This window comes from Aulonocara sp. 'chitande type north' Nkhata Bay, linkage group LG23, assembly GCF_057382095.1.
Source record: "Aulonocara sp. 'chitande type north' Nkhata Bay isolate Kocher_YH1m ecotype deep benthic linkage group LG23, A_spYH_male_GT1.1, whole genome shotgun sequence".
NCBI lineage: Eukaryota > Metazoa > Chordata > Actinopteri > Cichliformes > Cichlidae > Aulonocara > Aulonocara sp. 'chitande type north' Nkhata Bay.
Window position 1 is genome coordinate 47,740,234 of NC_141365.1, and position 23,106 is coordinate 47,763,339.

Genomic DNA, 23,106 nt, shown 5'->3' on the forward strand with positions numbered 1-23,106 from the left:
AGGTACAATAAGACAGGTTTGACAGGCTTTTGCCACAGATTAACAGTATGTCAGTAGTTAGTATAGGCTAACTGAATAGAGCCCTGAATTATTGCCCTGTTAAATTCAAGTTGATTGTGTATTGGTGGACTTGTCTTCTCCACACAGGTTTTTCAGATCTGGGCAGTTTGAGTCAGTTGATGACTTTAAAATAATCTTTTCTGACTGGATAATTAAAGCTCACAGCATCTACCTGTCTGTAGTGTATTTTCCCACATTTTAAATAATCTAATCTCATTTAATGTCTCTGTTTTTAGTCTGTATAGTTTATCTCCCCACAAATACGCTCAAAGTAGTCTTAAAATAAAATCCATAAAACAGTTCAAGATGATGACTTTTTATTTGCTCATTTAATGCCAGTTGCCCTCTTTCCTGAGTATAAGCGAATGAGTGACATAAAGAGAAAAAGTACCAATTTGTATGCTGGTGAGTCTTGTGTATTTTTTTCTCTGTCTCTCTATGACAGAGAAATATATATGCTCATTATTGATGTTCAAACTGATGCTCAAATTTCCAAGCACCACCTGAACGCCTCATCGGTCTTTAACTAATCACTACACCAACGGTTGTCATTCCGCTTTGCTCTCTGCTGTGGTAAGTACAATACATTCAGTACAGCACTGTTTTAATTTTATGATGGTAAAAATACATGTTTGACATTTAAACTCACATATCAAGTCTTTTTAAAGTTCAACAGAGTTCAAAGAATAAAGAAAGCAAAAAAAGAATAACCTTTGCTACCATTTATATAGGTTTATGACTTTTGCTGTTAGCAGCAGTGCTAACGCTAGCTTCAATGCTAACGCTAGCTTCAATGCTAATGCTAGCTATAGTGCTAACACTAGCCTTAGCAGTTGTTAACTGACAAAAAGAATATTCCTGTGATATTCCTGTGATATTTATTGGCGGTCAGTGAGACAAAAGTAACAAATGAGATTTATTATTGCCATTGTGCCTCAGTTTTAACAGTAAGAGTACTTCATGACTTTTGCTGTTAGTAGCAGGAATGCTAACGCTAGCTTCAATGCTAACGCTAGCTTCAATGCTAATGCTAGCTATAGTGCTAACACTAGCCTTAGCAGTTGTTAACTGACAAAAAGAATATTCCTGTGATATTCCTGTGATATTTATTGGCGGTCAGTGAGACAAAAGTAACAAATGAGATTTATTATTGCCATTGTGCCTCAGTTTTAACAGTAAGAGTACTTCATGACTTTTGCTGTTAGTAGCAGTGCTAATGCTAGCTTCGATGCTAATGCTAGCATCAATGCTAACGCTAGCTATAGTGCCAACACTAGCCTTAGCAGTTTTTAACTGACAAAAAGAATATTCCTGTGATATTCCTGTGATATTTATTGGCGGTCAGTGAGACAAAAGTAACAAATGAGCTTTATTATTGCCATTGTGCCTCAGTTTTAACAGTAAGAGTGCTAGTTCTACCAGCAGTGCTAACACTAACTGAAGTGCTAACGCTAGCAGGAATGCTAGCGTTAGCAGCGATGCTAAGGCTAGTAACAGTCTAACAGTAGCCTTATATAAGTACTTAAATAAATACTTCAGTTAATTAGTTTGAATTATAAAATGGCTGCTGTATCAGCTGGTGTGCTATATTACTCTATAATTACCCTGCTGACTATAAGTTCAGTGTATCATGTCGTGTGGGCTTTGTTTTTTTGTTAGTCTGATAACACTGTACAGACAACTAACATGTTATTTCTCGTCTTACACTTTCAGGAACTTGACTCACATCTGTGCTTTGCCTGGTAGGTGTGCACATACTGTTAGAGAAGTACACCAAAATAAAAAAAAAGAGTCTGACTAATATAAGCTTTAAAGTGATGGGTTCAAACTTTGTGCTAGACCTTTTAAACACATTTTTATAATAAATACACATAAGTTCAGCTTAACAATTGGGCTAAAATATTTTTTTTGTACATTTTTGCACATTACATGTGATTAGTTAACAATTCACTCAATCATATTTGTATTTAAAAATATTATTGCTGAATTTAATTAAATATTTATTCTTTTAAAAAGTGCCAAATTGTGCAACTTTTTGCACATGGCAGCCGACAACAGTTTAGCTTGAATATTTGTTTTGTCCTTTTTCAGTAGTCACAATTAGTTCATACAATTACCATGTGATATAATTTTATTAAAATTATTTTTTTTTCTTGTTTTTTGTTCACAGTGTGCAGAAGAAGAACAAGGACCAGATCTCCAGTCTTCTATCTCACATCCCAACCCCCCAACCCCTCTATCTTCTGTCCTACTCCACCTGTTGTCTCTGCCTTCTTTCCATCTGTATTTCACCCTGTGGTTTGTGAGAAATTTTGCCAAACCAAGAATCTTATTGCGGTTTGATTTAAAGCCGTGTCTCTCCTGCTCTGTCTGTTCTCTCTGCTAAATTTTCTCTCTACCTGTTTTTCACTCTTTGGCTTGCTGCTGAAAAATGCACAAGCCAATAAAACAATAAAGAGTGCATATTTTGCCTCAACCTGAGAACAAACTGAACAAACAAAGAAAACTCTGCGGTTTGATTTAAAGCCGTGTCTCTCCTGCTCTGTCTGTTCTCTCTGCTAAATTTTCTCTCTACCTGTTTTTCACTCTTGGCTTGCTGCTGAAAAATGCCAAGCCATTAAAGCAATAAAGAGTGCATATTGCCTCTACCTGAGAACAAACTGAACAAATAAAGAAAACTCTAATTCACGGTTTGATTGTGATTTCCCAGCCGTGTTTCTCCTGCTCTGTCTGTTCTCTCTTCTAAATTTTCTCTCTAGCTGTTTTTCACTTTGCGCTTGCTGCTAAGTTGTGCCAAGCCAATAAAGAGAGTGCATATTATTCTCTTGACTGACAAACTGTCAAACAAACAAAGACATCTGTTTCTGAGAAATAAAAACTGAAATATAAAGACAAAGAAAACATCTCCTGCTCTGTGCCACTCTTATTTTATAAACATATTTTCTAAAGACTAAGAGAAACACTTGTGTAAAAATGCCAAGGAAGCAGAAAAAGTCACAAGCTGCAAAACAACGCTGGAAGAAGTTCCATGAGTTTCAAAAAGTACCAACATGTGAACAAGCTGAGTGTGATTTTCCTCAGAGCTCTGCAGAAGACTTTGTGTCTGCAAAGACCAATGCTGATGGTGTCAAACAGGCAGGTCAACATGTTCCTGCACATGTACAACAGATATCCTATGCAGATGCTGTGAAGACTGGATTGCAGCATGAATTTAATGAACATCTGGTAAACCACAGAGACCAACATGAGGTTTCAAGTGACCCACAGGTGGGTTATGCTGATATTGTGAAAAGAGGCCGTCACAGTGATGTGGCAGGACCATCTCATGCAGAAAGACTGAACCTTGAAAACCAGCCCTCTGTTATACATGTCTGTGCATCTCGCAGCCAGGCTCATCCTAAATATGGAGACTCCAGAAACAAGCAGTGCACATGTAACTCACTCACATTTCTTGCTTTCCTTCATGAGAATGAAAACATGACTACAGCTGACCTTAATCTGGTCTTGGATAAAGGTGATGTGATGTACAAAGAGGCCAAGAAAAGATTTCCTAAAAATATTCATTTGGCAACCGATGAGCTGCCAGACAAAGTTGATGCTCGCAGGTCTATGTATCATGTCAACATGACACAGCCTTCCCGGTATGGGACATTTGAAGAACCTCCAGAGGAGGCAGTAGATACCTTTCTGAGCTTAGAAGCAGGACTGAGCTGCCTGTTGTCAGATGTGCAGTATGCCTTACTGATTATGAGTGGATTGTGTATCGCAGTGTTCAGATCCACATCAGGCATATATGGTTTCTTTGACCCACACCCCAGAACACCCATTGGTCTTCCTCTACTACTACAGTCACGTAATCGTGGTACAGCTGTGATGCTGAAATTCACACTCCTCAGTGACATGATTAAGAGGCTCCAAGATTCTTATGAAATGATGGAGATATCACCCTCTTGTAACTATGAACTGAAGCCTGTGCAGTTCTACAGTATGAGCACAGTCAACCTGAGTGATACTATCACAGACACAGTCTGCAGACCAACAGCTGCCACTGCTGTGGCACCTACTCACTCTGATACAACTGTTGATGAAGCAAACCCCTCTACTCCAAGGAGAAACACAACCACTGATCCGACTGAAAATATCTTTTGTCAAATGTCCATTTGTACGCCACTGGTGAAACAAAAAGAAGTCCACATGACTCAGTTCACATCATATGAAGATCAGAATGAACCTCCTAATATACCAACTGAAGAACTATGCAGTGAATTAAGTTTCCTTCCATCAAGTGATGCTTTTTCATGTCAATCAAATGCTGCCATAACAAATGTTGCTGCCTGTGACCTTTCTGATATAGTTTTACAAAAAGTGAAAAAAGTTAATAAACAACAAAGGCAAAAAAGGAAAAGAAGATTAATGGCATCAGAGAAACCCAGAAATCAGAGAAAAGAAAACCAAAAAAGGAAAGAACGACAAAAGTATGCTTCAAATAAAGATTACAAAGAAAAGAAAAAATCTTGCACAAGCGAGACATATAAAAACAATCCTGAAGTTAGACAAAAACAACAACAGTATATGAAAAGACGTTACTGTGAAAATGATGAATTCAGACAGAAACAACAGCAATATATTAGAAGACGTTACTGTGAAAATGATGAATTCAGACAGAAACAACAGCAATATATTAGAAGACGTTACTGTGAAAATGATGAATTCAGACAGAAACAACAGCAATATATTAGAAGACGTTACTGTGAAAATGATGAATTCAGACAGAAACAACAGCAATATATTAGAAGACGTTACTGTGAAAATGATGAATTCAGAAAGAAACAAAAACAATATGTTAAAAAACGTTTTTCTGAGAATGCTACAGTTAGAAAGAAACAACAACAATATATTAAAAGACGCTACTGTGACAATGCTGAATTTAGACAAAAACAAAAAAACTATATAACTAAAAGGTATCAAGAAAACCCTGAATTCAGAGAGAGACAGAGATCTCGAGTGACTCAGCGTTATGCACGTGATAACGCATTCAGAGTAAGACACAGACAACTAATGAAACAACTAATGCGAGACAGGTATCAAAGTAATCTTGCATTCAGGATTATGCACAACATGAGATGTGCAATGAAAATAAAAAGGAAATACAGATGGGTGAACAGACAAACCCAAGAGAGTGACAACAGTGTGATCAACGAGGCCATATCTGTGTTCAAATCACAAATCAAAGCTGGACCATCATACCCATGTACTGTATGCTTCAAGGCTTCATTTCCAAACCAAGTGCGACCCTGCACAAGGTCAAAGTATGTCAAAAACCCACATGTAGTTGCAACATGTTTGACTGGAAGATTTGTTCATGTTTGTGATGAAAACTGCAGAAATGAGCAGTGCAATGTTCCCGATGAGAGAAAGAGAGAGTGGATTTGTCACACCTGCCACAATCATCTTAAAAATGGATCCATGCCAGCGCTTGCTGTTGCCAATAAACTGGATCTTGCTGATACTCCACCTGAACTGTCTGATCTCAACATACTGGAGAGACATCTCATAGCCAAGTGCATACCATTTGCCAAGATCATTCCTCTTCCCAAAGGCAGACAAAGAGCAATTAGAGGAAATGTGGTCTGTGTCCCATCAGAGGTACAGGAAACTGTTGAAGCGTTGCCTCGATTAAGAATTAATTCTCAGATCATGAGAGTAAAACTGAAGAGACGCTTGTCTTACAAAGGTCATCAGCTGTTTCAGACTGTAAGCTGGTCTAAACTTGTGCAAGCACTGCATAAACTCAAGCAGATTCATCCACAGTATAAGGATGTGAGCATCAGAGATGATCCTGAGCTGTGTGACCCAACACTTCCTGATGAAGATGATGATGATGATGAAAACATGAATGAGGACGATTATGATGAGGCTGATTTAATGGAAATTGACAGCTGTGAGAAAAATGCACTGAGTGAAGCACAAAATAAAAATGAACAGGATATTGACATGTTACCCTGTGATGGTGAACAATCACATGAACAGATGAGAGATGATTCAGAGCAAGAAGATGGACTGACTAATGGTGGTTTTGCACTCGAGTCCTGTTTGCAGCCCCCTGATGTGGCTGAGGAGATATTATGTTTCAGTGAAGGAATCTACTCTGTTGCTCCTGCAGAGAGAAACAATCCAATAAGTTTTTTCAAAACACCTAAACTGGAGGCCATGGCCTTCCCTGTGCAGTTTCCTACAGGCCAAAACACACTTGATGAAAGAAGGCTGATCAAAGTATCCCCCAGTGGGTATTTCAAATCAAGACTTTTCTGCATTGATGATCGTTTTGCCAAAGACACAAACTATTTATTCTTTGCACAGTTTGTGACTGAAATACACTTGGCTACATCCAGCATGACAGTACAGTTAAGGAAGGCAAAGCCTCTGACCAGAGATGGTAGAAAAATAACCTCAGGCATGTTACAAGATAAACATGAGGTGGAGAAACTGGTGCGAAATAAAGATGCAGTGAGATTCATGCAGCCTCTGAGAGGAACCCCAGCCTATTGGGAGAAAACAACAAGAGATCTTTTTGCCATGATCAGACAGTTGGGAACTCCCACGTTCTTTTGCACATTTTCAGCTGCTGAAATGCGCTGGCCTGAAGTGATCGAGGCAATAACAAGGCAGCAAGGTGAACAAGTGAATTTTGAAGGACTCGACTGGTCAGCAAAGTGTGACATCCTGAGAAGCAATCCTGTCACAACAATGCGCATGTTTGACAAGAGAGTTGAAGCATTATTCAGAGATTTACTCTTATCTCCCGCAGAGCCACTTGGCAAAGTCATTGACTACTTTTACAGAGTTGAGTTTCAGCACAGAGGAAGCCCACACATACACTGCCTCCTGTGGGTAGAAGGTGCTCCTGTGTTTGAGGAGGATGATGAGCAAACTGTTCTTGATTTTATAAACAAATACATCACAGCTCAGCTGCCTGATCCACATAAACAACCTGAACTGTACAAAAAAGTAACAGAAGTGCAAAAACACAGTAAGAACCACACAAAGACGTGCTTTAGGAGTTTAAGCTCCGGGTGCCGTTTTGGTTTTCCCAAACCACCCTGCAATGAGACAATGATCACAAGACCCAGTGAGGATGATGCACTGGAAGTAGAAACGGCAAAGAACAAGCTCAGACCACTGAACCAGCTGCTGAATGAACCTGAAACTGCTTCCATGAGTTTAGAGCAGCTCTTGGAAAGATGCAAGTTGACACATGCAGAATATGAGAGATACCTGAATAAAATGAACATGAGGAGTACGATCATACTAAAGCGTGATCCAAAAGACTCTTGGATAAACGGCTATAATCCACATCTGCTTGAAGCCTGGAACAGTAATATCGACATAAGCTTTGTTTTAGATGCTTTTGGTGCTGCAAATTATTTAATGAAATATATATCAAAAAAAGAGGGCGGGCTATCTGAGTACCTGAAAACTGTCATTGAGAACTCCCATAAGGACAGTGTAAATGAGTGCGATGAAATGAGAGCCGTCATGCAGGCATATTCAAAGAAGCGAGAGATCAGTGCACAGGAGTGTGTTGCTCGTGCATGTGGTCTTCACATGAAGCAATGCTCACGTGCTGTAATATTCATTCCAACTGATGATAATCCTGTGAAAATGAGTCGTCCCCTGTCAGTTCTGGACAACACAACACCTGAGTCTTCCAATGTTTGGATGACATCTTTGAATGACAAATACAAAGCCAGACCTGAAACACCAGAGTATGAGGAGATGTGCATGGCAGACTTTGCTGCTACTTGCAGGATTGTCTATGGCCAACAGAAAAAAGGTAAAGATGTTTTGCCCCTTCTCAATGAGATGGGGTTTGTGCAAAGGCGCAAAAACAATAAGCCTGCTATCATCAGATTTCACCGCTGCTCACAAGAAAAACATCCAGAGCAATATTACGGAAGACTGCTTAAACTGTACCTTCCTCATCGTTCAGACCACGAACTGAAAACACCATCGTTGCCAACCTATCAGGCTTTCTATGGTGCTGGCTGTGTACAGCTACCAGGTACTGACCATCTTGAGTACGTGCAACACATTGTCAAAAGAAACAGAGAAAAATATGAGAAAAACAGTGAGGAGATCGAGAGCGCTGTTGAGGAATATGAGCAGAACAGAGGTGTGACTGACGAATGGTGTAATCTGGCACCTGAATCAGATCTCGTAAGGTTGCCACTTGTCGAACAAGAAAGAGAGCGAGACAATGAAAATGAACAGGAAGATGTGCCCGACTACAGCCGTCAGGCTGATGCTTCAACAGAAGTCAGAGCCATCAGGGAACCCCCTGCTATTGATCCCACATTGTTACGTCAGATGTTTCAGAATCTGAACAAGAAGCAAGCCTGCATATTTTATGCAGTTAGAGACTGGTGCATTAAAAGAGTCTGTGCTCTAAATCCAGAGCAGTTTTTCTTTTATATTAATGGTGGTGCTGGAACAGGAAAATCACATCTTATCAAATGCATCTACTCAGAAGCATCTAAGATACTGAGCAAAGTGCCCAGATATGCAGACGACGTTGACATATCAAAACCCACTGTCCTGTTAACTGCTTTCACTGGGACTGCAGCTTTTAACATTTCTGGAACAACACTGCATTCTCTTCTCAAGCTGCCTAGAAGCTTAAAACCTCCCATTCAGGGACTTGGCAATCAGCTGGATGAAGTCAGATCAGAACTTTTGAATGCTGAAATAATCGTCATTGACGAAGTGTCTATGGTGTCAAGACATCTCTTTGCATATGTAGATGCAAGACTCAAACAGATCAAAGGGACTCGGAGACCCTTTGGAGGCATGTCAGTCATTGCTGTCGGAGACTTCTATCAGCTACCCCCAGTGCGACAGTCTAAACCTCTCTGTGTGCACGACCCGTCTGAGATCGACCTGTGGCGGGAGCATTTTCAGATGATCACTCTGACTGAGATTATGCGTCAGAAAGATGATGTTGTCTTTGCAGAGATGCTGAACAGAATTCGTGTGAAAGGAAAGTTGGATGAGCTTTGCGAAGCAGATAGAAATTTGTTGTCACAGGCCATAACTGAACCAGCCCTTTGTCCAACTGATGCGTTGCACATTTTTGCAACTAATAAAGAAGTGGATGCACACAACTCTGCAACACTGGCTCTGCTCCACACTCATATCATTGACATCCATGCAGATGATTATAGAAAAGATCCTAGAACTGGCAGAATGGCACTTCAAGACAGACCATTGAAAGGAGGTAAAAACGAGTTACCAGACACACTGAAAGTTGCAGAAGGAGCTCGTGTCATGCTCACCAGAAACATTGACATACAAAATGGTTTGGTTAATGGAGCTTTTGGAATACTACTTAGAGTAGTTCACTCTGAAAACGACCAACACATCATCAAGCTTGGACTTAAAATGGATAATGAGACATCTGGAAAGAATAACCGCACACCAGCAGACGACATGGTGTACATTGAGAGAGCAGAGGAGAATCTGAAGCAGAAAGGAGTGGTACGAAGACAGTTCCCAGTGAAGCTGGCCTTTGCATGTACAATACATAAGGTACAGGGTATGACAACTACATCAGCTGTTGTCTCTCTTAAGAGCATTTTTGAGCCCGGCATGGCCTACGTAGCTGTCAGTAGAGTGACGTCTCTCAGTGGACTGTATCTTCTTGATATGGAGGAGAAAAAAATATTCACCAACCCAGAAATCACTGCAGCGCTTGAGAACATGAGACAAGCCAACCTTGATGACATGATGCCTCTTCTACACGTGAGGCAAACACTGAGCAGGTCAGAGGTTTTCACCATTGTTCATCATAATACAGAGGGACTGCCAGCTCACATTAATGACATCAAAAGTCACCATGAATTGTGTCTAGCAGATGTTTTGTGCCTAACAGAAACACACCTGCGGGGCTCTTTTGTCGCAGAGAGTCTCCACTTGGAAAATTACAATTTGTTCAAACGCAACAGACACCTGTCCTACACAAACTTTCCCCAGATGGCAAACAGAAGTGGTGGTGGAGTTGCTGTTTATGTGAAAAGTGACATTCAAGTGCATGAAAAACAGTACATCCATAATGTAACTGACCTTGAATTTCTGGCTTTAAAGGTTGAAGCACCAGTCAGTGCTCTGATTGCAGTTGTATACAGACCTCCAGACTACACTCTGAGGCCATTCCTGAAAAACCTGGTAAGCCTATTAGACTCATTGGAGATCATGGACTGTCATCCCATCATAGTTTGTGGTGATTTTAATGAGAATGTTTTATCCAGTGCAAACAAACCAATCCTGGAGCTGTTTGAGTCTAGGGGATACGCACAGGTCATCACTGCCCCTACCACAGAGAAGAACACACTGCTTGACCTAATTTTCATTTCTCAGTCAGATCGATGTCTCCATTCTGGAGTCATGAAGACCTACCATAGTTACCATGACCCAGTATACTGTGTATTGTCCTGTGATGATTCATGATCTAGATCTTTGAATACAGTAAGTAATTTCTATATTTTTGAATGACTTAAGAAAGTAGAGCGATATTTAAAAGTTGACGCTCTGCATTGCAGTATAATGGTTGAATTGTTTACATAAAATACAATTACATGAATTAAGTAATGATATCAGTAAAAGATGACAATTTTATTTATCACAGAAAATCTAAAATTCACTAACAGTAACCTATAAATGTCAGAAAAATCAAATATAGCAGTTTAAAATGAATAGTGTAGGCATATCCTCTCTGCAGCCAGGCTTCAACATCCTGCCAGGCTGCCCCAGTCTCACTGTGGCTGGGAGGGAGGGAGGGTGGACCAGAGGATTGCCTACACAACACATAAATGTTCAACAGCTTCTTCATTGTTTCTGAGAGAACAACAATGACTAAAGGTTGCTTTTTAAACAAACAAACAAACAAACAAACAAACAAACAAACAAACAAACAAACAAACAAACCTAATTACAGCAATAATGACAGTTAAGCCACTTTATGTGTGCCTCTATTTTGAAATACTATTTACAAAAATGTTATTATTTTGGTTTGTTATAAACTTTAAACTTTTTCAAAAGTATACGATTATATTTTTGGACAAATCTTTCGATGAAACATACATTTTTATGAGCTTTTATCATGTTTCGGCCAGTGCAATCATCAGGGTGGGTCTGGGTTGATAACTGCACATTTCTGGCCAGAAATGTTTCAGCAGTGTTACATAAGTAGTACATATGTAACACTTGCTTTCTGTTACCAGCTGATACCCTACATTTGTATAGACATTGGATGGTGTGAGGTTGGGGAGTTGAGTGGGGGGGGGGGGGGGGGGGGTTTACGGTGGGAGCTGAGGGGGGGGGGGGTGTTAGGTTTCCTTTTTTCTTTTTTAAGAGAGACACAGTCCTCCTGTGTCTTCTCCAAGCTTCACATGTAAGATCCAACAGTGTGAAGCACATAGCAGCTAGAAACTGTAATGCCACAGATCAGAGAGGCTTCATCATCACCATCTTCATCGCCGTACGATCAGAGCGTGAGACTTCACATCTGGAGCACAGGAGACATTCTGTGATAAGTCCTCCTTCTAGCTTGTCCCACAAGCAGTCGGTGAGATTTACTCACAACAAAAAGGGTTAATGACATTATTTCCATGAAAACATGTATTCATTCTTTGTGAAGTGTTTAAATTGTGTTTTCACTTGACCTTAGGAGTGTTAGAGTGTATTGTAATGTCTGTACTCAGGTGTTTCCCTCTGTGATCCATCCCCATCAGAGCTGAGACACTCAGGACTGAACAGACTGCACAGTTTCTGTGACTGAGCCTTCTTTGAAACCACTCATGATAGAAGGGCTTCATATTTGCAGCAGCACTACTACAGGTATTCAGTTTATTACAGGATGTGTTTGTTTCTTAGGACCAGCTCTGAGTGCACACTACCTAACATATACACCTTTCTGTTCATTACAAACCAACTACTCTGGATCATACGGCCAGTTGGCAGGAATGTTGCTGCAGGAAAACATCCCTGGAGATCACCATCATTGTCAGACTGACTGTGCCTCCTCTGTGCAGTGTCAAGATCCTCTCTAAATGAGTGTGTAAGTTAACATTTTCATTATTTTATTCCCTTTGACAAGACAAGTATCACTGATATTTACATTTACAACTACATATGTTCCCGTTTTCTGCTCTTCTTTTAAAGTCCTCAGCTATCCTGCTTCTGTGCTGCTTGCCACACATCAAACACTGGCCGGATGACAGGGAGGATCCACTCTGAAGTCACTGGACGTGATGAGGATCATATGGGACTTCATAGTTTCACAGAAACATTGTGCTCTGTGATTACAGGTTTTAAATGGACATAATGACTGCCTCTCTCTGATCAACAGGCTAAAGGATTGTTTTCATTGTTAGTGCTCTGTACAATGTATGCTTATTTAATATTTCATCACAGAGCAAACCTTTATTTATTTAACATTTTTTTTATTTTGTTTTAATGTTGAATTAACTGTGGGGATTTTTTTAAGTGGGCACTTGGGATGTCATATGACCAGAAATGTGGTAACTGGAATTCAACAGTATGGAAGAAAAAATCTGCTGAGAACGAAACACATACAAAAACCCCCAAGAAAATTCAAATTCATTCCATGTAATCCAATCTAAAACATTTTAAACTGCTGAACAGCAACACAAACAGTGTTAAAAAACAGTGTTAACAGAATGATTATGATGATTTTGTACCAAAGTTTCAGGTCACATGGCACACCTAGTGTGTAGTGTGGGGTATCAGCTGGTAAGTATAGGTTTTTTCATATTTGTGTCCTTAGAGTTTAGATAGATAAAGCCTTGTGTATAATAATTAGTCATAACCACAACTCAAAGTCAGGGACTAACTAAATTTGGGACTTTGTGTCTGAGCCCAGGTTAAAACAATGTGTAAAAAAGCATTTAGTGGCATGGCTGAACAATGCTGTATTGATACTTATTTATCCATGTTCACAAAAAGGACTAATGTGTTTATTTGATTATTTGCACGTGTTAAACTGTGTCACCACCTTAGGCTTTCATTTGAGTTTACTCACAAATCTCTATACAGTTCTCTTTTACCACTGTGTGGACTCTGTTTACATTAAAACATAAAAAAGAATGAGTAATAAAAAGATGTGTAGACAGATCAGAAGATTAAGTAGACCGATAGAAAAAGCTGTTCAGCCATGTTCTAAGAAACCAACACAATTTAAAGGTTCAGGATTGTGGTTTTAAAAGTTGAATTTTCATGTATTTCATATGTTGCTCATTATTTTTTATTTAGTTATTTAATTTAGTTATTTTTCTTTATTCTACCAGTCCTTTTCAGAAAGAAGCTGTAAAATATGACTTAAGATTTTTATGTTATTTTCTATGACATACAAAACAAATTGATGTATGTAATACTATTAAACATGATATACACATGTGTATATGTCTGAAAAACATCATGCTGTATATTAAAGTTTGTATTTTCTGCAGAATGTTTGTTCATCTTTTAAGTTCATTTCAATTAGAAGAATATGAACTTTTAATATTCATTCAGAGGTTTTCTGACTCTAAATTTTCTTTTGTCATTACTCATCTTTTTATTATTTACATTTTAAACATGCTTAGCTTTTTCCAACTTCTTCTGTGTGAACATCAGCTTTCAAAAGTTCTGCACTTTTATTTTCAGGTTAAAAATTCTGTATTTTCCAGCTCATTCAGATTTTTAACTTAACATTCAGCAATTAATTCATTTCAGTGCATACATTCAGATTCAAGCATTCACACTGCAGTTTCTTCAGAAAATGCACTTTCTAGTTCTCTGAAGTTATCCATTCAGGCCCTATTCAAAGCTGGCTTAGGCTGTTAGAGATGTTTACAATTATGTGTTTCGTTTAAATGTAAGTGAACAAGTGAGAGATGTGTATCATTTTAACGTTTGATAATGCTCTGCATTCCTGTTCTTGTGAGCTGAGTGAGTCATTGTGAAGTATGTCTTTAGCTAAAAGGAGGTGTAGCAGGAGACTACTGTACCCATAAGGCTGTGTGTGTGTGTAGCTTGTATCAACAGTTGTAACAGGCTAAGCCACCTGAGACACTGCATTGAATGATTGTTCCTGTCTTAATGGTTTCAGCTCAGATGTTCTGCTTTTTCCTTTCAGTAGATCAAAGCAGCTCGTGCTCCTTCTGCTTCCAATTTAGAAGAAGAAGAAGAAGGCGAAGGCTTCAGCGAAGTGGCGTTCATGGTCTCAGTGAACAGTCACGGTCACACACTGCATGTGGTTTTAAAAGCAACATGTCTGTTCACCACAACAATGGAGATGTGTAATATTAGTGCAGCTACGGTTTGTTCTTGAACATCAGTTCTGTTTTCTACTTTGATCACTTAGACCAAAAAAGTGTTGTTTTCAGATTCTTTCTTTTACATCTATAAACCACCTGCTCATTTTTTTTATTACAATTAGTTTCACATGAATGTTAGTGTTTCCTTTATGATCTTTTAATGCTTACACTACACTGTACATGTCTACATTAGAGACATTTCTGTTTCCTGTTTCTGTTGACTTAGAGTTGTGAAATGTTCTTTTATTTGATGCACAATATGAAGCTCATAATTTTCTTACAAATAAAACTCTAATGACAAACATGAACAGCTGTGCTTATTTCTGAGACATGAGTTTTTGAATGTGTTCATATTTAGACAGTGTGCATCTGTCTGCTGAAACTGTGATGGTGAACCTGAGGTGATGGTCAACAGAAGGCAAATATACATCAATATAAAACAATATTGAAGTAATGTCTTTACCCTCTGCAGCGTGTGGACGCTGTGCACGCAATCACCTTATTCACTGTAGTAAACATGCGCCGCTAGCTCACGTGACTGACTGTCTCCATGGTTACATTGTATATTATTAGCTATGTAAACAGCTTCCAAAGATACCGCCATAGCTCTCTGCAGCTGTAACACTTTCACACTTTGCAAATCATTTCATGTTTTTGATAGTTATGAAGACAGAATATGTTTTTAAGGTCATGCTAGGCGGTTGCTATGGTGGTTGCTGTGGACTTGGGTGGACCGCGTCCGATTCCTGTTATTAGCTGTCCGCCACAGGAAGGCTGCGTTCCATTTACAAGTAGTGACAGTCTGCCGCAACTCGAACTCAAACCCCACTTTGTTCTTTAATTATAGGCCTTTTATAGCCGTTCATGACACGCACACACACACATAAAGCACTTTGCCTCACCATGAGAATGCAACTTCACCTAACCTAACCTTAAAGTATCTGATATAGGATAGAAAAACGAAGCAACCAGAGATTTAATGATGAAGACTCTGGGTTCTGTAGTTCACGTTTTACAGTCCTGAATGACTCTTTGCATATGATTTATTGAAGAGGAGATTAGAATGCACTTTACATTTAGACTGTTGCTGTTTCATTTTTTACATTGTTGCCGTGTTATGTCATGAATAAGGTTCACCTGCTGGGGGTTTGATGGATCAGCTGGACAATACAGTCAAAGACAGACTTCATTCATCATATGCAAGAATCCTAGTTGGATTTTTGTTGTCACTCATGTTTTTGAACCAAATATTGAAAACAATTCTGGCAGACTGGATACCTGGTCAGGGTGTACATTACCTTGTACTCAAGCATCCCAGGACAGAGCCCTGCCCCACCATGAGCCTGGGTGGATACGTGGTTATAATATAAAAGGACCGATACTGAATATGAATATTTCATGAAAACTGAATTATAATACAAATTAGTAATAAGGGTTTCTCTGCGCCCTTATCTACCCCATACTCAAAGAGCTGCGGGCAGAGAGGGTGACAGGAGTGGATGGCACTGAAGAGAAGATGCTCGGTTTCTGGAGTCTCCTGGTCCTGTCAGTAGGATGCATCTGCTGTCTTCTCGTGGATGCTCACCTACCTTGACTCCTTCCAGCCTGGTATGGATTTCCCAACACAGTGGCCCACGTCAGAGACGTTTAATATTGATTACATATGTCTGAATTGCTAACCCTAACCCTAACCCTAGCTCAACAGACCACAATGCCCTGGACTGTCAGTATTATTACATGCTGTGAACATAAGTACCTTTGATCACAGTTTATATTGTAAAAGAGAAGGAATATTGGAAAAAAGATCAACATTGGGATATTATTTCTTCCAAACTGACCAGAAACATGCTTGTCAGACTCTCACAGCAAAGGATCAGACTCACTGTGCATGACAGCTCAGGCCAATGATGTCTGTTAGATTGTCAGTTGTTTAGTGCTTCTGTACAGTTAGGGTCACCGTCTCTATTTCAGAATAATTAATATGCGGAAAACACTAAAAGTTGATTGTCTTCCAATATTCTAGCATAATTAAAAAACTTTGACTTTGTAAGTACATATTATTAGTCCTAATGCCAGCATGATTCTTCATAACTCCTGCTTTGAAATACTGAACTTTGAAATTGACCTGATGAAAGATCATTTACAGTGGCACTCTGTCAGGATCATTCTGACTGTAAGATCACTGTATTAATCTGAATCCTTCTGAAATGTGCTGTGAATGAATGCTGATGCAACTCACTGTGGGAAAGCTGTTAATAAAAGGAATCTGTGACACATGCAGCACATTCACAGAGGAAGAGGACACAAAGGGAGGACACGCAGAGGCTGTGTTGAAGTCAGAAATCCAAATCTTTATTAAAAAACAGGCGGCGGTAACAAACAGGAAGACAAGCAGTCCATCAAACAGTCTACAGGGTCAAACATACAGAGAATTCAAACAGCAGTAAAAAATAACTGGACACTGAAAAACTTAAAGCAATGTGTGACGCAATAGAAGGAAGCAGCGCAGTATATTCACTGAATTATCATCAATTACAAAAGAGAAAAACGATGATTTCTAAGGATTATTTTCTTAAATGCAGTTAGAGTGTGGCTGGTAAAGATGGAAACATACAGAATGTAAACTGTGTGAGTTTGTGAACTTTGTTAGTAACAAATGAGGTAAAAAAAACAACCCCAAAACAGACAAAACACAGAAAGAGGCTCTCAGTATTCATTCATAATTAGAAAGAAACATTCTGGTCGTGGATTTTTACAGTCTTAGTTCCGCTCGCTGTCATCATTATAATCATCATGATCAATGGCGAGGTCCTGAGGTGGGCGGGGCTGTCTCTGGTGATGTCACCATGAAGGAACAGCATCTGGCACGTGTTGGTGAAACATCCCAGTACACTGGTGTAGTTTCCTCTCCAGCTGTTGGACATGTGACACTTGAACATTAAGGGGAAGAAGAAGAAACAGTGTTAGGTCAGGTGACCACATGGTTTCTAAAGTAACTGACAGGAAGTAACCAGGCCGTTAGAAATGGATGGCATGTGTTTAGAAATACTGGAGTTGGGTAACTCTACTTACCAAAAGCAGAAGCACACAGATGAAGGATCAGATGCTGAATGTTGCAGGAACATGCTCATGTGTGGTGGTCATTCAGTGCTGCTCCGGCAGGTTACACAGTCCAAGACTGATATGCTGCCCATCTGAGAGTTTGAAAACACACATGCAAAGATTTATTTTGTATTACAGTCAAAGTTGGATGTTCATTTTTGTCCTTTAAAAATGTTTGTGTATTTGAAAGCACTAACATTTAAGGATGACTTGGATCGTCTCCTTTAAAGGGGAGACAAGTGTATCCACTGATCTATGTCACTTTACCTGGATGATGACTCCTCCCCCCTCACTCAGAAACACTCCTAATATAACCAAGCAAATAAATAATATTGAAGATTTACATCATTACAAAAACAGCAAAAACATCTCCCTTTGATTCTATTTCTCCATTCCTGCTGAACATCAGGCAACAAATATCTCAATAAATCACAGTAAAATGTAAAGCACATTCTTTCTCTGCTTTGTCTAACCTCTGCAGAGCCTCTGTCAAGAAAATCATAACTGTAAGCATAAAACAAATATACATTTCATAACACGTCACTGGACAAACCTCGGTCAGTTGATTTCCTCTGTGCAGTGCAGACGAACATCAGTCAGCAAGTCACTCTGCTGGTTCTTCTGAGGAAACACCACCATCTCTCCACACCGTCACCATCTGTGAGCACAAACTGCTGCTCTGCCAGCATGTAGGAATCACATATCACACACACAAGGGTGAAGAAACATCAGAGCTCAACTTTGGATACTTTAGATCTTAACAGATCAAAGCAGCTCTTAGTTTCAGCAATCAGACAAACAATGATACCAAACTGATTCTGTATGAATACAATATGGTATTTTCAATACAGGTGTCAAATTAATTTATTAAAACTAATACAGATATATGTATATTTTTTTTGATAAATTAGTTTGCTAAATTATAAGAATATATTTTTTATTTTTTTTTCATTTAACAATTGCAACTGAAAGAAATTAAATATTGAACAAAAATATATTGTCACATTCTGAGCATGCTCAGCACGCTGACAGACTTGAAGTTGCTACAGATTTTAAGAACTGATAATTATGGGGAAGAAACTTCTCTTGTTCATCCGTTTAATCAAACATTTGATGCCTCAGCTGTCTCAGTCCTATAGCGTTCTGCAACTACAACTAACCTGAAGCTTGGATTTGGCTGCAGGTGCCCCTGTACATCCTTCTCAGATGTGGGTACCAGTTAATCCCACTTCTTCCTGAGCTTTGCTTCATCACAAGACCAAAGGTGGCATCCCGTGTCACAGTCTTATCATCATCCAGAATCAGAATCAGAATCAGAAAGGGTTTTATTGCCAAATGTTGAGTTTACAACATTAGGAAATTGCTGCGGTGCTTCAGTGCAAACATACTGTTATAAATTACACTTAAATAGACATGAAAATAAAAATAAGAATAAGAATTAAAAGTGCTAAGTAGATAGATATATACATGATATATACATGAGTGCAGGTGGTGATCAGTGCCAAACATGGAATGATGCAGTGAACACAGCGTAGGGTCATGTGTTAGTGGTGGGAACAGTCATACGGTTATTGTTCATGTGTCCGACAGCAGAGGGGAAGAAACTGTTTTTATGGCGAGAGGTCCTGGTGCGAATGGACCGGAGCCTCCTGCCTGAGGGGAGCAGGTCAAACAGACTGTGTCCAGGGTGAGAAGGGTCAGCTGAGATCCGAGCTGCACGCCCCAGTGTCCTGGAGGTGTACAGGTCCTGCAGAGATGGGAGTCTGCAACCAATCACCTTCTCAGCAGAGCGCACAACACGCTGCAGTCTCTGTTTGTCCCTAATAGTGGCTCCAGCGCACCACACGGTGATGGAGGAGGTGAGGATGGACTCGATGATTGCAGTGTAGAATTGCGTCATCATCCGTGTTGGCAGGTTGAATTTCTTCAGCTGCCTCAGGAAGTACATCCTCTGCTGGGCTTTCTTAATGACGGAGGTGATGGTGGGCTCCCACTTCAGGTCCTGGGTGATGGTGGTACTCAGGAAGCGGAATGAGTCCACAGAGGTGATGGGGGTGTCAGACAGGATGATGGGGGGGAGTGGAGCTGTGTGCGTCCTGAAGTCCACAATAATCTCCACTGTCTTCTGGGCATTCAGCACCAGGTTGTTGTGGCTGCACCAGGACACCAGACGTTCAACCTCCCTCCTGTAGGCAGACTCATCCCCGTCCGAGATGAGTCCAATAATGGTGGTGTCATCTGCAAACTTGATTAGCTTGACAGACTGGTGGGTGGAGGTGCAGCAGTTGGTGTACAGGGAGAAGAGCAGAGGAGAAAGAACACAGCCCTGAGGGGAGCCGGTGCTGATGGTCCGGGAGTCCGAGACATTCTTTCCCAGCCTCACATGCTGCTTCCTGTCCGTCAGGAAGTCAGTGATCCACCGGCAGATGGGATCAGGCACATTCATCTGGGAAAGCTTGCCTTGGAGATGGTCTGGAAGGATGGTGTTGAAGGCAGAGCTGAAGTCCACAAACAGGATCCTGGCGTAGGTTCCTGGGGAGTCCAGATGCTGCAGGATGAAATGTAGGGCCATGTTGATGGTGTCATCTACAGACCTGTTGGCTCTGTATGCAAACTGCAGGGGGTCCAGGAGGGGGGCCGTGAGGGTCCAGAATGTTTCCAGAAGAAACATTTGAAGAAACATCATGGAGAAGAAACATTTATGTGCCTCCTGGTTTTGTTTTCTGATCCTGCGAAAAGACTGAGGACAAAGCCCAGAGAACACGAGATACACAACATCCAACATTCAGACTCAACAGCCTCCATAAATGAAGACCACCGCGTTTGTTCAGTTATAGTAGATATGAGCATACTTCACATTACTGGGTATGAATAATAATGAGGAGGCAAACTTTGAAGATGCAGAGCATGATGTCCCATCATCAGACTGTAAACAAACATCCACCAGGCTTCTTTGTTGCCAAAATTGATGATTCTCCTATCAGGGATCAGTAGCGTGTATTAACCTGTGGTATAAGCAGCAGTCACTGAAATATTACTGTTTCAAATAAGAAATCTAGCACATAAAAGCCAGGGTGGGAGGGATCTCTGCAAACTGACTTACCTCTGCAAGTGTGAAGCTCAACAAAAATCTGACTCTCCAGTCACAGACAAACAAAAACTCCAGCTGGGAGATAGAAAACGCTGTCTGGGTCTTGCTGGATGTTGCTGGTCAGAGTCCACACATTAGCAGAGTGCTTCTTGGTCCCACTGACCCATGTGGACAGCGACTGTGGAGAACTGTTCTGGAAAACAGAGAAGAGAATTAAAATAACAAAAAGCCAAACAGGATTTCCACAAAGACTCTCTTGGAATCAGCAATCAAAAAAAATCACTGGTTCATATTTCAATCAAATATGAACAGGTTCCTTAACTGTACGCAGTTCAGATCTGATTTAATTTAATTTCCTTCACACAGCACATTCGTCCAGGCTGACAGGTAAACATAGAATTAATCTCAGGTAACATGACTCATAGTAGAGATTCAGTAAGAAAGATTGCAGGCTCTAATATTATTACCACACAATCCAAGGACACACCAACAGCTCAGATTTGTAGAACTATTTAAACAAATGTCTTCTGAATATTCAATTCATGTTCACAGTGGGAGGGTGGGGGGTGTCGTGGAATTTTTAAAATAAAGTCTGCAACACAGAAAGAGCTGTGATCAAGCTATTTATTACTGCGCCAACACACATCAAACATCACAGTTCAGTCATGTCAGCGCTGCCACAGAAGTGGTGCTCCTCCTCCTTTATGCATTCCAAGGAAGAGGAAGTTACAAACTGATCCTACCACACTTCAACGGATCAATGGTTATGCTGTTTTGTGGCCTTATCAGCACCTGTAAAGGGAGTTGTTTTCTCAAACTGCTGAAGTAAGTTCATCTAGTTTTAGAAACTTTCACTGAACAGTAACAGTGTCACAACTAAGCATATGCATAAGCACTTAAATACTTTAAATGAGAATAACAGAAAATTTCTATTAAAAAGGCTAGAGCCTGTCCCAGTAGTCATAGGTAGAGCACACCTGGACAGGTCACCAGTCTGTCAGAGGACTAACACAGAGACAGACATCAGAGTAACAAATCTATTTAAAATTAATGTAAGTTTGCTGCAGCTGTATGTATGAACATATGTTTCTGTGCTCACAGTCCACCTCTCAGGAACCTGCAGTTCACTTTTAGTCAACTTTAAACAGACCTCACAAAAGGCTGATGTGGCTGGATCAGTAGTCTGATTTAAGTACGATACCTTTGGCCAGGGATTCATCTGGTGCATCGCTTCACTGCAGTCTTACATATTTTCCCCACACCTGAATAAAAAATACTGATATATACAAATAACAGCTTCAGCTGATGCAGCCTGACTCAATCCTAGATGTTCAGCACACAGAGACACAGAGGTGCCGTTTAAAGTTTAGTGTTAACCTGAGTCACTGATCATTTGCAGTATTACAGAGTCTGGCAGTCTTTGCATGATGTCCACGTCACTGTAAGTTTCTAGCTGACTCTCAGGTGTGACAGGTGTGCCAGCAGAAGAGTAATAATAACCTGCATCCTGAGGTTTGTCATGCAGGACAATACTTGTATTTGCTTAATTGTTTACTAAATGTTTGAGGTGTGAAATAAACCGCAATGGAGCAAAATATGGGCGTGTGTGGTTGGAGGATGTGTTTGTGTCTATGCGTGCGAGCATGCGCGCGCGAGAAGGGGAGGGGGGTGCGAACATTTTTCTTGTAAAACAAGAGGGGCCCAGCAAAAAAAGTTTGGGAACCACTGCTTTAGGGTTTCCTGACCGCCATGCGCCAGGAGACGACACCTGTCCAGGGGCTGGGCCTTGGACATGGTCACCCTTAGCAACGATGTCACCAAGATGATGAGGGAGGTCGTCTAAGCTCCGCCCCCTGGAGATGTGGGTGGAGTCTATATCTATGGTCTTTTTCTGGATGGAGCGGGATGGGACAGACATGGCGCCAAACTCGCTGAGGCTCCGCCCAAAGTTTGTCTTTTTAAAATCAGTGTTTTTTAACTTAGATTAAAATAATAAACTGAAGCTTTAAAAAAAAGAAAACTTCAGTGTTCAAAAGTCCAACGTTTTACTGTTTCTGTATTTTTTTGTAAATTAACATAAAAACATTTTTAAAAAACATCTTAAAGATTAATTTAATGAAAAATTATGAAATAATAATTAATTTGTCAGCAATTTAGGAACTAAATGAAATCAAAGTATTTTTGTTTTTGCTCAGTAATAATAAGTTTGTCTCGGCCCCTCAGGTCCTCTTCACCCCCCTCCCAGTGGTCCACGTCTTCGCCGTCAGCTCAGCCAACATGGCCGACAGTAAGCGTCCCCCTGGCGGCGGGGGGGCGGTCAGCCTGTACTCGTGTCCCGTCTACAAGAAGCCTCGACGCACCGACCCGAACTTCATCTTCTCCCTGCAGCTGAGGAGCGTGCAGCCGCCCGAGCACTGGACGCTGCGAGGCGCCGCGCTGCTCTGCGACTGCAAGTGATCCAAACGTTGTTGTTCCACAGAC

General features: G+C 40.4%; 1 protein-coding gene, 1 long non-coding RNA gene and 1 pseudogene across 2 annotated transcripts; all 3 read left to right on the plus strand.

Moving 5' to 3' along the window:
• The first annotated feature begins 3,043 nt into the window (after positions 1-3,043).
• Positions 3,044-10,546, plus strand: LOC147302852 (uncharacterized). The gene is made up of 2 exons (XM_086284377.1): positions 3,044-10,281; positions 10,365-10,546. The coding sequence occupies exons 1-2, from the start codon at positions 3,538-3,540 to the stop codon at positions 10,392-10,394; spliced, it is 6,774 nt and encodes a 2,257-aa protein (XP_086140503.1). The 5' UTR covers positions 3,044-3,537; the 3' UTR covers positions 10,395-10,546.
• Positions 10,547-11,894: 1,348 nt separating this feature from the next.
• On the plus strand, positions 11,895-13,777 carry LOC147302853 (uncharacterized). Its single transcript, XR_015127343.1, has 3 exons — positions 11,895-11,952; positions 12,069-12,172; positions 12,277-13,777. It is a non-coding gene; the product is annotated as an uncharacterized LOC147302853 (long non-coding RNA).
• Positions 13,778-20,735: 6,958 nt separating this feature from the next.
• LOC147302854 (dynein axonemal heavy chain 8-like) lies at positions 20,736-23,106 on the plus strand (annotated as a pseudogene).

Bases quoted from the DNA above. Each gene is read 5' to 3' on its own strand.
- LOC147302852 (XM_086284377.1), top strand. From the start codon at position 3,538: ATGACTACAGCTGACCTTAATCTGGTCTTGGATAAAGGTGATGTGATG. The intron at 10,282-10,364 runs GTAAGCCTATTA...TGTTTTATCCAG, and splicing joins GGCCATTCCTGAAAAACCTG to TGCAAACAAACCAATCCTGG.